We start from the raw sequence: 14,016 nt of genomic DNA on the forward strand, positions 1-14,016 counted from the left end.
TCCTTTTGAGATAAAGAAAATGTTCTGATGGTTGCACAGCATTGAGAATGTGTTAAATGCCACTAAACCACACACTTTGAAATGGCTAATTTTATGTTATGCAAATCTTATTTTAATAAAAAAAATCCAGCTGAGATTAATTTAAAAACCTAACAACAAAAAAAAAACCTTTTAGAAGAAAATTGGGAATACGTGTATGCAACGATTTCTTGGGCAAAACGCAAAACAGAAGATATCCTAAAAGAGAAAAACTTAATTTGACGACATTAAAACTCGTCACGTCTGCCTGCAAAAGTCACCAAAGAGGGGCTGGCCCCGTGGCCGAGTGGTTAAGTTCGCACGCTCCACTGCAGGCGGCCCAGTGTTTCGTTGGTTCGAATCCTGGGTGCGGACATGGCACTGTTCATCAAACCACGCTGAGGCAGTATCCCACATGCCACAACTAGAAGGACTCACAACAAAGAATATACAACTATGTCCCAGGGGGCTTTGGGGAGAAAAAGGGAAAAAATAAAAAATCTTAAAAAAAAAAAAAAAAAAGTCACCAAGGAAACTCGAAGTGATGCCTGGTGCAGGTGTGGCTGCTGGTGCTCTGACACACGTGTGCCCTGATGCCGCACAAGACACCCATGGCAGCACGGGTGGCAAACGTCCTCAGCAAGCTCAGTCACTGGAGAATCAAAGGAATCGCTGAGGGCAGGGAGCTGTCACGGAAGAGCCCGCAGGGCCTCGCCCACCACACGGGAGACGCTGGTGGTGTTTAGACCCCATCTAAAGAGGCACATCCAGCACGATGCACCTACCATGCGGCCGGGTCGGCAAGCTGGAGAGCCGAGAGCTGACGCTCCGAGTCCAAGCACAGAAGACGGTGTCTCAGCTCAAGACACTCAGGCAGGAGGAGGGCCCTCTTCCTCCACCCAGTTTAGTCAGGCCTTCAACTAATTAGACAAAGCCCACCAGCTTGGGGCGGGTGATGTGCTGTGTACACTCCACCCATTCAACGTGAACCTCATCCAGAAACACCCTCGCAGACACTCCCAGAATCACGTTGGACCAAACACCTGGGATCCCCATGGCCGGGTCAAGTTGACATGTAAAATTAGCCATCATGACACCCATATCCATGCGGACATGCGAGTTGCAGGACAGAGAGAGCACATCTAGGCAAGAGCCATTTAAGCCTGGAGAGAGCGACTCATGGCAGAGGGTGTGGACACAAAAGCGTTGATGTCTCTGTGTCCGTAAGCACACAACGGCCGACCGTGGAGGCCTCAGGAGGGTCGACAAGACACACAGGCTCATGCCTTGGGCTTCTGTGGCGTGAAGTTGTACTCAGCAGGCGCATATCCATTACACTTAAAAACAACAATAGGGGAGTATTTTAGAAGACGGAAGCCAAGCTGAAGGGCTCTGGAGCTGCATCCGGGGCGGAGGGAGCTGGCAGGGCAGCACCGGGCGGGAACCTGGGCAACCCAGCCAGGCACAGGCAGCACTGTGGTCAGAGGGGAGGCCGGGGAGAAACCAGGAGGTGCCCAAACCGGAGTGTGTGTCCTGACCGGAGCAGCTGAAGATGACGGGCGGGCGGCTCACAGGGCAAAGAAAACGGGGGACCAGAGAGGCAGCAGCTGCAGAACACACAGTGCGGGGGCGAGGGCCATACGGAGGGCCAGGGTGAGGGCCAGGGTGAAGGTCAGGGTGAGAGCCAGGGTGAGGGTCAGGGTGAGGGCCAGGGTGAGGGCCAGGGCGAAGGTCAGGGTGAAGGTCAGGGTGAGAGCCAGGGTGAGGGTCAGGGCGAAGGTCAGGGTGAGAGCCAGGGTGAGAGCCAGGGTGATGGTCAAGGTGAGGGTCAGGGTGAGAGCCAGGGTGAGAGCCAGGGTGATGGTCAAGGTGAGGGTCAGGGTGAGGGCCAGGGTGAGAGCCAGGGTGATGGTCAAGGTGAGGGTCAGGGTGAGGGTCAGGGTGAGGGCCAGGGTGAGGGCCAGGGTGAGGATCAGGGTGAGGGCCAGGGTGAGGGCCAGGGTGAGGGTCAGGGTGAGGGCCAGGGTGAGGGCCAGGGTGAGGGTCAGGGTGAGGGTCAGGGTGAGGGTCAGGGTGAGGGCCAGGGTGAGGGCCAGGGTGAGGGTCAGGGTGAGGGCCAGGGTGAGGGTCAGGGTGAGGGTCAGGGCGAAGGTCAGGGTGAGAGCCAGGGTGAGGGCCAGGGTGAGGGTCAGGGCGAAGGTCAGGGTGAGAGCCAGGGTGAGGGCCAGGGTGAGGGCCAGGGTGAAGGTCAGGGTGAGAGCCAGGGTGAGGGTCAAGGTGAGGGTCAGGGTGAGGGCCAGGGCGAGGGTCAGGGCGAAGGTCAGGGTGAGGGCCAGGGTGAGGGCCAGGGCGAGGGTCAGGGCGAAGGTCAGGGTGAGGGCCAGGGTGAGGGCCAGGGTGAGGGTCAGGGTGAAGGTCAGGGTGAGAGCCAGGGTGATGGTCAAGGTGAGGGTCAGGGTGAGGGCCAGGGCGAGGGTCAGGGCGAGGGTCAGGGTGAGGGCCAGGGTGAGGGCCAGGGTGAGGGTCAGGGCGAGGGTCAGGGCGAAGGTCAGGGTGAGGGCCAGGGTGAGGGCCAGGGTGAGGGTCAGGGTGAGGGCCAGGGTGAGGGCCAGGGTGAGGGTCAGGGCGAGGGTCAGGGTGAGAGCCAGGGTGAGGGCCAGGGTGAGGGTCAGGGTGAAGGTCAGGGTGAGAGCCAGGGTGATGGTCAAGGTGAGGGTCAGGGTGAGAGCCAGGGTGAGGGCCAGGGTGAGGGTCAGGGTGAAGGTCAGGGTGAGAGCCAGGGTGATGGTCAAGGTGAGGGTCAGGGTGAGAGCCAGGGTGAGGGTCAGGGTGAGGGTCAGGGTGAGGACCAAGGTGAGGGTCAGGGTGAGGGCCAGGGTGAGGGCCAGGGTGAGGGCCAGGGTGAGGGTCAGGGTGATGGTCAAGGTGAGGGTCAGGGTGAGGGCCAGGGTGAGAGCCAGGGTGATGGTCAAGGTGAGGGTCAGGGTGAGGGTCAGGGTGAGGGTGAGGGTCAGGGTCAGGGTGAGGGCCATGGTGAGGCTCAGAGCAAAGGCAGGCAGAGGGTTAGAGTGAGGCCCAGGTGAGGTCCAGGGGTAGGTCTCAGGGGAGGTCCTGGGGCAGGGGAGGGTGACAGTCAGGTTGTGGGTCAGGATGAGGGTCATGGTAGGGCCAAGGTGAGGGAGGCTCTGAGCCCCTTGCAGAGACCCATCATCTCTCCAGCTTCCACGTGACGCTGAGCTGCGCTTTCTCTTTCAGGCTGACCCCTCAGACACGCAGTTCGCCCACGGCTGCAGGACTCCAGAGAAGAGCCCGGCCGTGTCTTATGAGGCCTTGGAGTGGTTTGCACACTGTAACAAACGCCACTGTCCTCCCTATGTTTTGTTTTTTTTTTTTTGCTGGTTTTGGAAGGTACAGTTATTTTTTTCATGAAAAATATATTCGTGATATTAACATACAATGGTCTTTTTATTATTTTAAATAAATTTTGTCTCATTTTTTATATCAATAGATTTATCACACCAGAAGCAAAGCTCTTTGGGGTCCACAAAAGTTGTTAGGACCTGAAGTAATTCCAAGGCCAAAACCCTCCCAAGTGACCCCAGATTTGCACGGGACATAAATCTAAAGCGCCAGCATTAAACCATGTAATGGTTTGAACAACGGACATGAGGACTCAGTTCCTAAGCTAACAGCTGTTGTGTGAGTGGTAGAAATGCACCAGTTAGGTACGTGTGTGTGTATCACGAACACACACATATTGTAGCTAAATGAAAAGGATTTGGAGGATGGACAACAAAAATAAAAATTTAAATAATGGTTTTTATCAGAGACACATCTAAAACATAAGCATATAGCAAAGTCCAAAGAAAAAGAACTGGAAAATACAGAAAAGGCAAATATCAACCAAAAGAAAGCTGGAGCAGCTATGCTACGAGGAAACAAAATTGGGGAAATCACAACTGAAGTTCAGAGGTCGTCAGAAGAGGCTCAGTCTGGCAGGGAGCGTAACTTCAACGGAACAGCTCATCTCTGACCAGAGTGTAAAAATTCACCAAAAACAAGACAAAGACAAGCTCCATTCATTTAGACATCACCTCTGAATAACTTAAGGCCAATAAACATTGCAATGGAAATTTTAATATATTTAGAACTAAAATGAAACAGAACCACTGCCTGTCCAGCAGTGGGACACACGGAGGACTCTGAGCAAGAAGTGGCCGTACGGCCTAGAGCAGAAAAGGAAGACGGCCCTCAGCCAAAAGCTACTCACCAATCTCAGAGGCTCGGAAGACAAACGTCGAACAAGCACAAGGGACATGTAAGGAGTGACAGAAGAATGATAAGAACAGAAATTAACAAAATAGAGCGCAAGAGGAAAGCAGAGAGGATAAAGAAAGCTACGTGTGCTTCCTCCACAAGCCTTTGTCAGAATTGACCAAGAAAAAAGGAGAGGATGTGTCTTTGGATAGTCCACACGAGGAAGGAAAGGATGCCACACACTGAAGAAGTGAGAGGATGCAAGCTGTAGCACAGGCCTGCCGCAGTCGGACTGTGTGCTGCAGGCTAGAAACAGGCACACGGCCGGGGGGCAGAATCCAGAGCCCAGAAACAAACCCTCGCGTCCACCATCGACTCATCTTGGACGAGGGCGCCAGGAACACACAACACGGAAAGACAGTCTCTTCAATAAATGGGGCTGGGAAACCAGACAGCCACATCCAAAAAATGAAACCGGATCCCTCTCTTACAGCACTCACAGAAATTAACTCAAAATGAATCAGAGTTAAACAGAAGACCTGAAGCCACAAAACTCCTGGAAGGAAACAGAAAAAAGCTCCATGACATCAGTCTCGGTGATGACTTTTGGACCTCACTCCCGAAGCACAGGCGACAAAGGCAAAACTAAACAGCTGGGCCCACATCTAACGAAAAAGCTTCTTTTTTTTTCATAAGATTGGCATCTGGGCTAACAACTGTTGCCAATCTTTTCTTTCCTTTTTCTTCTGCTTTATCTCCCCAAACCCCCCCTGTACACAGTTGTATATCTTAGCTGCATGGCCCTCTAGCTGTGGGATGTGGGACGCCGCCTCCACGTGGCCTGACGAGTGGTGCCATGTCTGTGCCCAGGATCCGAACCCTGGGCCACCGCAGAGGAGCGTGCGAACTTAACCACTCGGCCACGGAGCCGGCCCCTCATTAAAAAGCTTCTGCACAGCAAAGGAAACCATCAGCAGAGTGAAAAGGCAGCCTATGGGATGGAGAAAATATCCGCAAACCACATATCTGATAAAGGGTTAATATCCAAAATATCTAATGAATTTATGTAACTCAATAGCAAAAAACGAACAATCTGATTTAAAAATGGGCAGAAAATCCAAACTGACATTTTTCCAAAGACACACAGGTGGCCAACAGGGACATGAAAAGATGTTCAACATTACTGATCATTAGGGAAATGCAAATCAAAACCACAATGAGATTATCACCTCATACCTCCTAGAATGGCTATTATCAAAAATATAAGGAATATGGGGCTGGGCCAGTGGCTTAGTGGTTAAGTTCGCACACTCTGCTTTGGCGGCCCAGGGTTCGCAGGTTCCAATCCTGGGCACGGACACACACACCGCTCATCAAGCCATGCTGTGGTGGCGTCCCACACAGAAGAACTAGAATGACCTACAACTAGGACATACAACTGTGCACCGGGGCTTTGGGGAGAAAACACAAGATAAGAAATAACAAATATTGGCGAGGACATGGAGAAAAGGGAACCCTTGTGCACTGTTGGTAGGAATGTAAACTGGTGCAGCCACTATGGAAAATAGTATGGACGTTCCTCAAAAAACTAAAACTAGAAATACCGTATGACCCAGCTATCCCACTTCTGGGTGTTTAACCAAAGAAAATGAAATCAGTATCTTGAAGAGATGTCTGTGCCCCCATGTTCAATGCAGCCTTATACACAGTAGCCAAGATATGGAAACTACCCGGTGTCATCGACAGACGAATGGATAAAGAAGCGGTGATCTAGTCACACCTCACAGGGACACGTTCTGAGAAATGTCATTGGTGATTTTGTGAACGTCACAGACAGTCCTTACACAAACCTAGGCGGTGTAGCCCACTGCAGAGCCAGGCTCCACAGCATAACCCATGGCTCCCAGGTGACAAACCTGCAGCATGTTCCTGCACTGAATATTGTAGGTGACTGTAACACAGTGTAAGTATTTGTGTGTCTAACGTAGCTAAACATAGAAAGGTAAGGTAAAAATACAGTGTAAAAGATAAAAACTGGTACACCTGTCTAGGGCACCTACCGTGAATGGAGCCCGCAGGACGGGGAGTTGCTCTGGGTGAGTCAGTGAGTGAGGGGCCAGGACATCACTGCACACTAGGACTAAGTGACATTTATAAATATATATTTTCCTTTCTTCAATAAGAAATCACCTTATGGTGCCGGCCCCGTGCCGAGTGGTTAAGTTCGCGTGCTCTGCTTCGATGGCCCAGGGTTTCGCCGGTTTGGATGCTGGGCGCGGACGTGGCACCACTCATCAAGCCACGCTGAGACAGCATCCCACATGCCACACCTAGAAGGGCCCACAACTAAAAATGCACAACTATGTACCGGGGGGCTTTGGGGAGAAAAAGGAAAAGTAAAATCCTAAAAAATGATAATAATAGCGTTACCTTAGCTTACTGTGACTCTTTTACTTTAGAAACTTTTTAATTCTTTTTAACTTTTCGACTCTTCTGTAATAACACCTAGCTTAAAATACAAACATTTTACAGCTGTACAAAAAGTATTTTCTTCTTTCTATCCTTATTCTATAAGCTTTTTTCTATTTTTAAAATAGTTTAAATTCTTTTACTTTTTAAACTTTCTTGTTAAAAACTAAGACACAGTGCACATATTAGCCCAGGCTTACGCAGGGTCAGGGTCATCAACATCACTGTCTTCCACCTCCGCATCCTGTCCCACTGGGAGGTCTTCAGGGGCAATAACACGCATGGAGCTGTCATCTCCTATGATAACAGGCCTTCTTCTGGGACACCCCCTGAAGGACCTGCCTGAGGCTCTTACTGAGGAGGGGTCACTCTTTTCAGAAATACGTCCATGGTCGTTTGTTTCTTTTTCTCATCATGGGTTTTCTCATAAGCAGACAATGTACCATGAACATTCCTCTCTATTAATGGAAGCCTTCTGGTCTTGGGGTCCATGTTTTCAAACTTTTTAAAGAGCTTGCTGAGGTCTGCAAGAGCTTCCGCTAAACCCTTCACAGTGAGTTTTCTGGAGGTTCCTCTTCTCTTTCTTCTCCTGCAGTTTCCTTCTCTCGTGCCTCTTCTTCAGCTGTGCGTTCCTGTTCCAGTTCCGACAGCTCCTGATACTGAACTCACAGAAGCAGAGAGTAGAATGGCGGTTGCCACGACGAGGGGAAGGAGCAAAAGGGGAGATGTGGCTAAAGGGTACGAACTTTCAGTTAGATAAAACGTTCTGAGGCTCTAATGTACAGCATGATTAGAAAAAAGATAAGAGGACGTTTGCCAAAGCCATCGCATTGTATGCTTTAAATGGATGCATTTTATTGTACATCAACTATACCTCAGCATAGACTTTTTTTATACAATAGGATATTAAGAATAATGTTATTACAAAAAATTTGAAAATTTAGATGATATGGACAAATTCTTACAAAACATACCCCCCCCCAAAATCAATAAACTTCAACAAGCATTCATGAGGTTTTTTAAAACTTAGCTAACTGGGGGGCCAGCCCTGTGGCCTAGTGGTTAAGTTCAGCGTGCTCCACTTTGGCAGCCCAGGTTTGGTTCCTGAGCGTGGACCTACACCACTCGTCAGTGGCCGTGCTGTGGTGGTGACCCACATACAAAATAGAGGAAGACTGGCACAGATGTTAGCTAGGGCTAATCTTCCTCAGCAAAAAAACTTAGCAAACTGGGACTTGAAGTCATGAAAACTTTCTCAACCTGAAAAAGGATTTCTACCAAAAATCTCAGCAGTCATCAGACCAAGTGGTGAAACAACCATGACGTTTCCTTTAAGGTCAAGAACAGTGAGGCACCACGTCCCTCTTTAACTCAAGCCATCACAGGAAAGCATGGAAAAAAATAAAGGTGTATGAGCTGCAAGAAAGAAACAAAACCGTCATTCATCTCAGATTAGCTGATTGCCTACAGTAAAAGCCCAAACCACCTGCAGAAAAGAGTCACTGAGAACCACTTACAATTTTGCAAATTTATTTCTAGACATCGTGAACAAAAGTTTAGATAAATGCAATTTCACAAGGATGCCATTTGCAATAGTATCAAAATTATTTTTAAGACCACACGGATTAATTTAACAAAAGGTATGTAAGAACTCTAGAAAAATGATACAATTGCTGTAAAACACATTAAAGTAGTCCTAAATAAATGGAGAGATGTGTGATGTTCATGGACTTGAAAACTCAAGAGCACCCCAATGGCAGTTCTCCCCAACGTGACCCAAACATTTAATGCATCCGATCAAAATGCTATTGTGCGTGTGCAAGAGGATGTATGTGAACAGATCATAAGCAGTCTGACTCTAAAATTCACGTGGATGAGCAAAGCGCCAACAGCCACGGTGCCGTCTCGAGGTCTTGGCTTGTTATAGAGCCGCACCAGAGCCAAAGAATTGTCCTCAAGATGCAGTAATTAAGACCACACGGTGCCAGCACAGGGACGGGCAGATGGAGCCCGTGGAGCAGAATGCAAAGGCCAGAAACAGACTCCCAGAGGTGGGCCAGTCGGGTGTGAGCAAGCACACTGCGGGTCAGCGCGGAAGGAGGGCTGCTCTGTGAGCAGGGTTGGGACAGCTGGTCACACAAACAGCAAAACGCCAAAGTTAACCCCACCTCACACCACACGTCCACATTGACCCCAGGCAATGAAAACCCGAGTGTGAAAGCAGACTACAGAAGTTTTAGAAGTGAGAGTAGATAACAGCTGCATGACCTCAGGTACAAAAAGCACACACCTTAAGAAAAAATCCATGAAAGTTAACTGGGTTGAAATTAAAAACTTCCGCCCTGAAAAGACATCACTAAAGAAAACGAGAATGTTCTGCATACGTCTGTTAGGTCTATTTGGTCTAAGGTATAGTTCAAGTCCAGTATTTCCTCAGATTTTCTGTCTGGATGATCTGTCCACTGCTGGAAGTGGGGTATGTGGTGACAGTTGCACAACAATGTGAATGTGCTTAATGACATGGAATCTATGCTTAAAAATGGTTAAAATGGTAATTTTTATGTTATATATATTTTACCACAATTTTAAAATAATGTAAACTTTTTTTAAAAATTGGATTGCCATATTTCATGGATTCCTAGAACTTCCTCCTCCTGTCTCCAGCCTCCTGCCACTCTCCAGCTGTCCGCACTCCGCAGTCACACCCATGTCTCCTGAAGGGACCCGACCTGTGGCGTGAGAGCTGATGCCACACACCTGGGCTCACTCCTGGACTGTCGGGGGGGTAGCTGTTCCCACGGGGAGCCGCTCTGAGTGGCCCCCTCTAGGCCCCCGTGTTCAATTCCAGCCACTGAAACCCCTCCCACCCCAGAACCCCCCTCAGCACCTAAATGCCCGCTCACTCCAGTGCTCCCTCCCGGCCCCCAGGGGGAACAGGCGCTCTCTTTGGGACCCCTACCTGACCCGGCCCCGGGAGCCAGCTCAGCTGCATCAGAGCAAACCAACACGGGAAGCAGCTGATGCACAGACACGGCTTCTGACTCGGGGGGTGGGTGGTGGGGTCACGAGGGGCCGCTGGGGGCCCGGTTCCACTGCTGGACCCCCACCCAGGACCACCGGTTACGTCTCGGTGACCTGCACGCAGGGCTGTCACCCCCCCGCCCCCCGGCCGCCGCCTCCCTTCCTGGACCAGCAGTCCGTTCACAGCAGAGCCCCTGCCCCTCTAGGTGGTCTGTTCCATGACAGTGGGCCGCACCTGCCAGGCCTCCTCGCAGCGCCAGGTGCACACCGCAGACCCATGAGGGCGGGCGCAGCCCCAGCTGTGTGTTCCTGCACAGACAGGGAACAGGCCGGCGAGGTGCGGGTTGGTGCCGGGAGCCTGTGGCCAGGACACCGGGATGGGGTGGGGCGGACACATCCTGCAAGCTGTGGAGGCCGCTGGCCACAGCTGCTGCTCGGCTGGCCCACGTGGTGTCATCTTCTTACTGAAAGTCAGCAAAACTGAGACCAACAGCTTTGCTGGCAAAGTGTCACCCACAAGGGCTGCCCATGGGCATCACTTTAAGGACAGGAGCCCTAAGAATGCAAGATGCTCCCTAGGGCGGACCTGGGACACACCGAGGCCTCCCAAGACCCAGGGGGGTGGCCACCATCACCCCGCTCCACAGAACAGGTCAGTTATCCCCAGACAGGTCTGTAAGTCCGATGCACCTCCTACCAAAATCCCAGCAAGAGATCAGCCATACTCTTGAACTAGCTCAAGCTCCGTGAAGTCTAGAAACGGTAAAGGCTTGCCAAACAGCTGCTGCCCAGACCCAAATGTCGCCTGACACTGCCCTGCTGCCCGCCCAGGCATCTGAGCCGCCTCTGCACCCCTGCGCACCACACACGCGCACGCTCCCTTCCAGGATGTGTTGGGACCCCGCGGTGTGCGTGGTTCAACTCTGCTTGATCTTCCTCTCTCTCCGTCTCTCCATCTCCCTCCCCACAGCACTGCGTTTTATTCATAGCACTCAGCCCTTGCAGCTGACTCTCCTCTCCCACTGCGGGTTATGGGGTTATGTTTCCACACTGGCTCTAGACCTGAGGCCTGTCCCTGGTCGTCTGCCACTGGACAGAGCCCGGCTGAGTGGAGGGCTTGCTGTAGCCATTTCCTCCCTGTTTGTCCCCTTCCTGCACTTTAAAAATCTGCCAGCGCTGGCCTGCCGTGTGCCCCGTCTACCTTCTCCATTGGCAGTTCCTCTCTGCATCACCCACTGCCCATCTCACTCTTGAGCCATAAAGTAAGTTGGCCATAAAGTAAGTTTCCGGAAAATGAATCAGTTTTCCTTTGAGCTTTATTTTCCTCCTTTGGAGGAAAGTCTAAGCTGCAACACTTAGTTCATTGTCTTCTCCATTAGATACTGGAGAATATTGTGTAGTTACGTTTTGCTGATCAAGCATTTTCCTAAATCTATACTCTGGGCTCCCGGAGACTTCAGACTTTGTCCTCTTGACTGACATTCCAGTGTTTTTGGTGATAATATCAAATCCTGCATTGAGGGGATGCATTCTAACGAAAATTTTTATGAATATGGGGCAAATCTCTTAATTTCAAATATTCAATTAATACCAAGTAAAGTAGGGTCAAATTGACCAGTTCTACAGTTCTATCAATACGCGATTTATTTAAAATACACAGTATGCATGCTGAGAACTGCTAAAGTATGTCCACTTTTTTCACTACTAGATTTCTAGCATCCAACACAAGGAGGTTCTTAATATATTTGTAAAATTAATTAAATAAACTGATGTTCATGTCCTCAAAAGTCAAACAGACTTAAAGAAAGTTTGTTAGCGTAAATACAGGAAGTCATAGCCTTCCTGTGCACAACAAACTGTCATGCTCTCAATAAAAGAAAAAAAAAACGAAACATAAAAAAACAGCAAGGCCTCTTGTAGGCACAGACAAGCTTGTTCTAAAACTCACGTGGAAGGGCACAGGCCCCAGAGTAGCTAAAATGGTCTTGAAGAAGAAGAATAAAGTGGGAAGAATCACTCTACCCGACGTTTAGCCTTGCTATACAGCCCCAGAAGTCAGGGCAGTGGGTGTCGCAGAGGGACAGACACACGGATGAACAGGACAGAACAGAGACCCAGGAACAGACCCACACGAATCTGCCCAACTGATCTTTGATGGGAGCAAAGGCAATTCAACGGAGGAAGGAGAACCTTTAACAAGTGGTGTTGGAACAATGGGATGTCCGCAGAAAATGAACCTCGAGCTAAATCTCACACTTTGTGAAAATTAACTCAAATAACGGACTTAAATATACAACATAAAATTATAAAACTTTCAGGAAAAACATAGGAGAAAATCTTCAGAATCCAGGGCTAGGCAAAGAACGCTTGGACTTGAGCGAGCCCTAAAGCATGATTCGTAAAAGGAAACACTGGTAACTTGATCTCATGAATATTAAAAGCTTTTGCTCAGCAAAAGCCCATGAGATGAGGATAAAAAGACAAGCTACAGTGGAAGAAAACATGTGCAAGCCAGTTGGTCCTCGTTACTTGCAGATTCTGTACTCGTGAACTCACCTACCCATAGGTTTACCTGTAACCGCGAAACCAGTACTCGAGGTGCTCTCGCAGCCTTGGCGGACACGCTCAGAGCTTCAAAGCTCGACTCTCCCACTGCCCAGGCTCCCAGCCGAGGTGGAACGAGGCCTCACCCTGCCCTCTTGTCCCAGCGCTCGGACTGTAAACAAGTGGCCTTTTCACGGTCTATTTGGTGCTCTGTTGTTTGCGTTCTTGTGCTGCTTGTTGGTAATTTCACTCTTTAAAATGGCCGGCAGGCGCCCAGCTGGAGTGCTGTCTAGTGTTCCCGAGCTCGAGAAGGCTGGGACGTGTGCAGGGAGAAAACACGTGTGTGAGACGAGCTTCCTCCAGGCACGAGCCCTCCAGTCACCTATTGGTCGGTTGACAAAAATGTCGTGCCCAGAGGCTGGTGGGACCCTCGCTCGTTCTTGCCCGGGGGCAGTGGCACGGGACTTGCCAAGTCAGTGTCTGTGTGATTTCAGACAGAACCACCTCCAACAGCGAGAATCCACCACATCCGACAGAGGACTGAGGGTGAGGTGTACACTCCACAGTGAAACAAAACAATGCAATTAGAAAACGGACAAACGTCATGAGAGGCAGCGAATGAGCCGGGGGAATAGGTCAACACGTCAGCCACAGGGAGAGGCCGCTGCAGCCGTCAGAATGGCCGAGCTGAAAACAGCCAGTGAGGAGACAGAGAAACTGGGCCTCTCGGACTTTGATGGTGGGGTGTAAAATGGCGCAGCCGCTCTGGAAGTCTGCAGTTCCTATAAATTAAACAGGCAACCGCCACGTGGCCCAGCCACGGCTCGCCTGGCCACCAAGCCCAGAGAAATGACACTGCGTCCACACGAAACCTGGAGCAGCCTAATTTCTAATACCCCCAACTGGAGACAACCCAAGTGTCCTCGCCCAGGTGGCCGCCTTCACAGACTGTGACCCACACCACCGACTGCACCGAGCACTGAGGACAAGTCAACTCTTGACAGAGGCACCACCAGGCAGAACTCCAGGGACTCAGGCTGAGTGGAAAAGGTCAGCACCTCGAGGTCACTATCCGAAACCATTTACGTCACATTTTGGGATTGACAGAATTTCGGAATGGAGGGCAGATTGGTGGTGGCCAGGGGCTTGGGGTGGGTGACCGTGCGGTGGCTACAAAGGGCCAGCAGGGACCCTGCTGTTACCGCCCAAGTGGGCTCGTCTGCCTGCCGCAAGACATGCCAACAGGAGGCAAGGGGGTAGGGGAGAAAGGCCTTTATTACAGCTTGCTAGCAAGAGGGAAGATGGTCGCCTCGTGTCCAAAAGAACCATCTCCCAGAACAAAGACTACAGGCCAGTGGTACACGGGGCTGGTCTCTGGGTGGGGAGACATCTGGTCACAGTTCCCGTTAGTCCTTTGTTTTACTGCATATGCACCAGAGAATGGAACAACACCCTGTACCCTGATCTTTCAGTTGTCGTTGACGATGGCCATCAGCACAGACTCTCTGCCCGGGGTCATCACATTCCTAAGGAACTCGAAAGAACCAAGCTATCATCTTAAAGCAGCTGGGAGGGACCTCAAAATCTACAGAGCCTGTCTGGGCTAGTCAGTCAGAGGTCATTCAAAGTTACAATATGGTTTCTTTTCTACAATATGGCTTCCCTTATGTCAACCTTGTGTTGAGCAGTATCAATTCCCCCGTCCGT

The 14,016-nt window shown here is 50.5% G+C and overlaps 1 protein-coding gene across 1 annotated transcript; it reads right to left on the reverse strand.

Moving 5' to 3' along the window:
• Positions 1-1,586: 1,586 nt before the first annotated feature.
• On the reverse strand, positions 1,587-3,179 carry LOC139075222 (uncharacterized). Its single transcript, XM_070570012.1, has one exon. It carries the CDS (start codon positions 3,177-3,179, stop codon positions 1,587-1,589), a length of 1,593 nt encoding a protein of 530 aa, XP_070426113.1.
• Between the last annotated feature and the right edge of the window lie 10,837 nt (positions 3,180-14,016).

The sequence above is a fragment of the Equus przewalskii genome, chromosome 13, assembly GCF_037783145.1.
Source record: "Equus przewalskii isolate Varuska chromosome 13, EquPr2, whole genome shotgun sequence".
NCBI lineage: Eukaryota > Metazoa > Chordata > Mammalia > Perissodactyla > Equidae > Equus > Equus przewalskii.

Coding starts and splice junctions, on each gene's coding strand:
- LOC139075222 (XM_070570012.1), bottom strand. CDS start 3,179: ATGACCCTCATCCTGACCCACAACCTGACTGTCACCCTCCCCTGCCCC.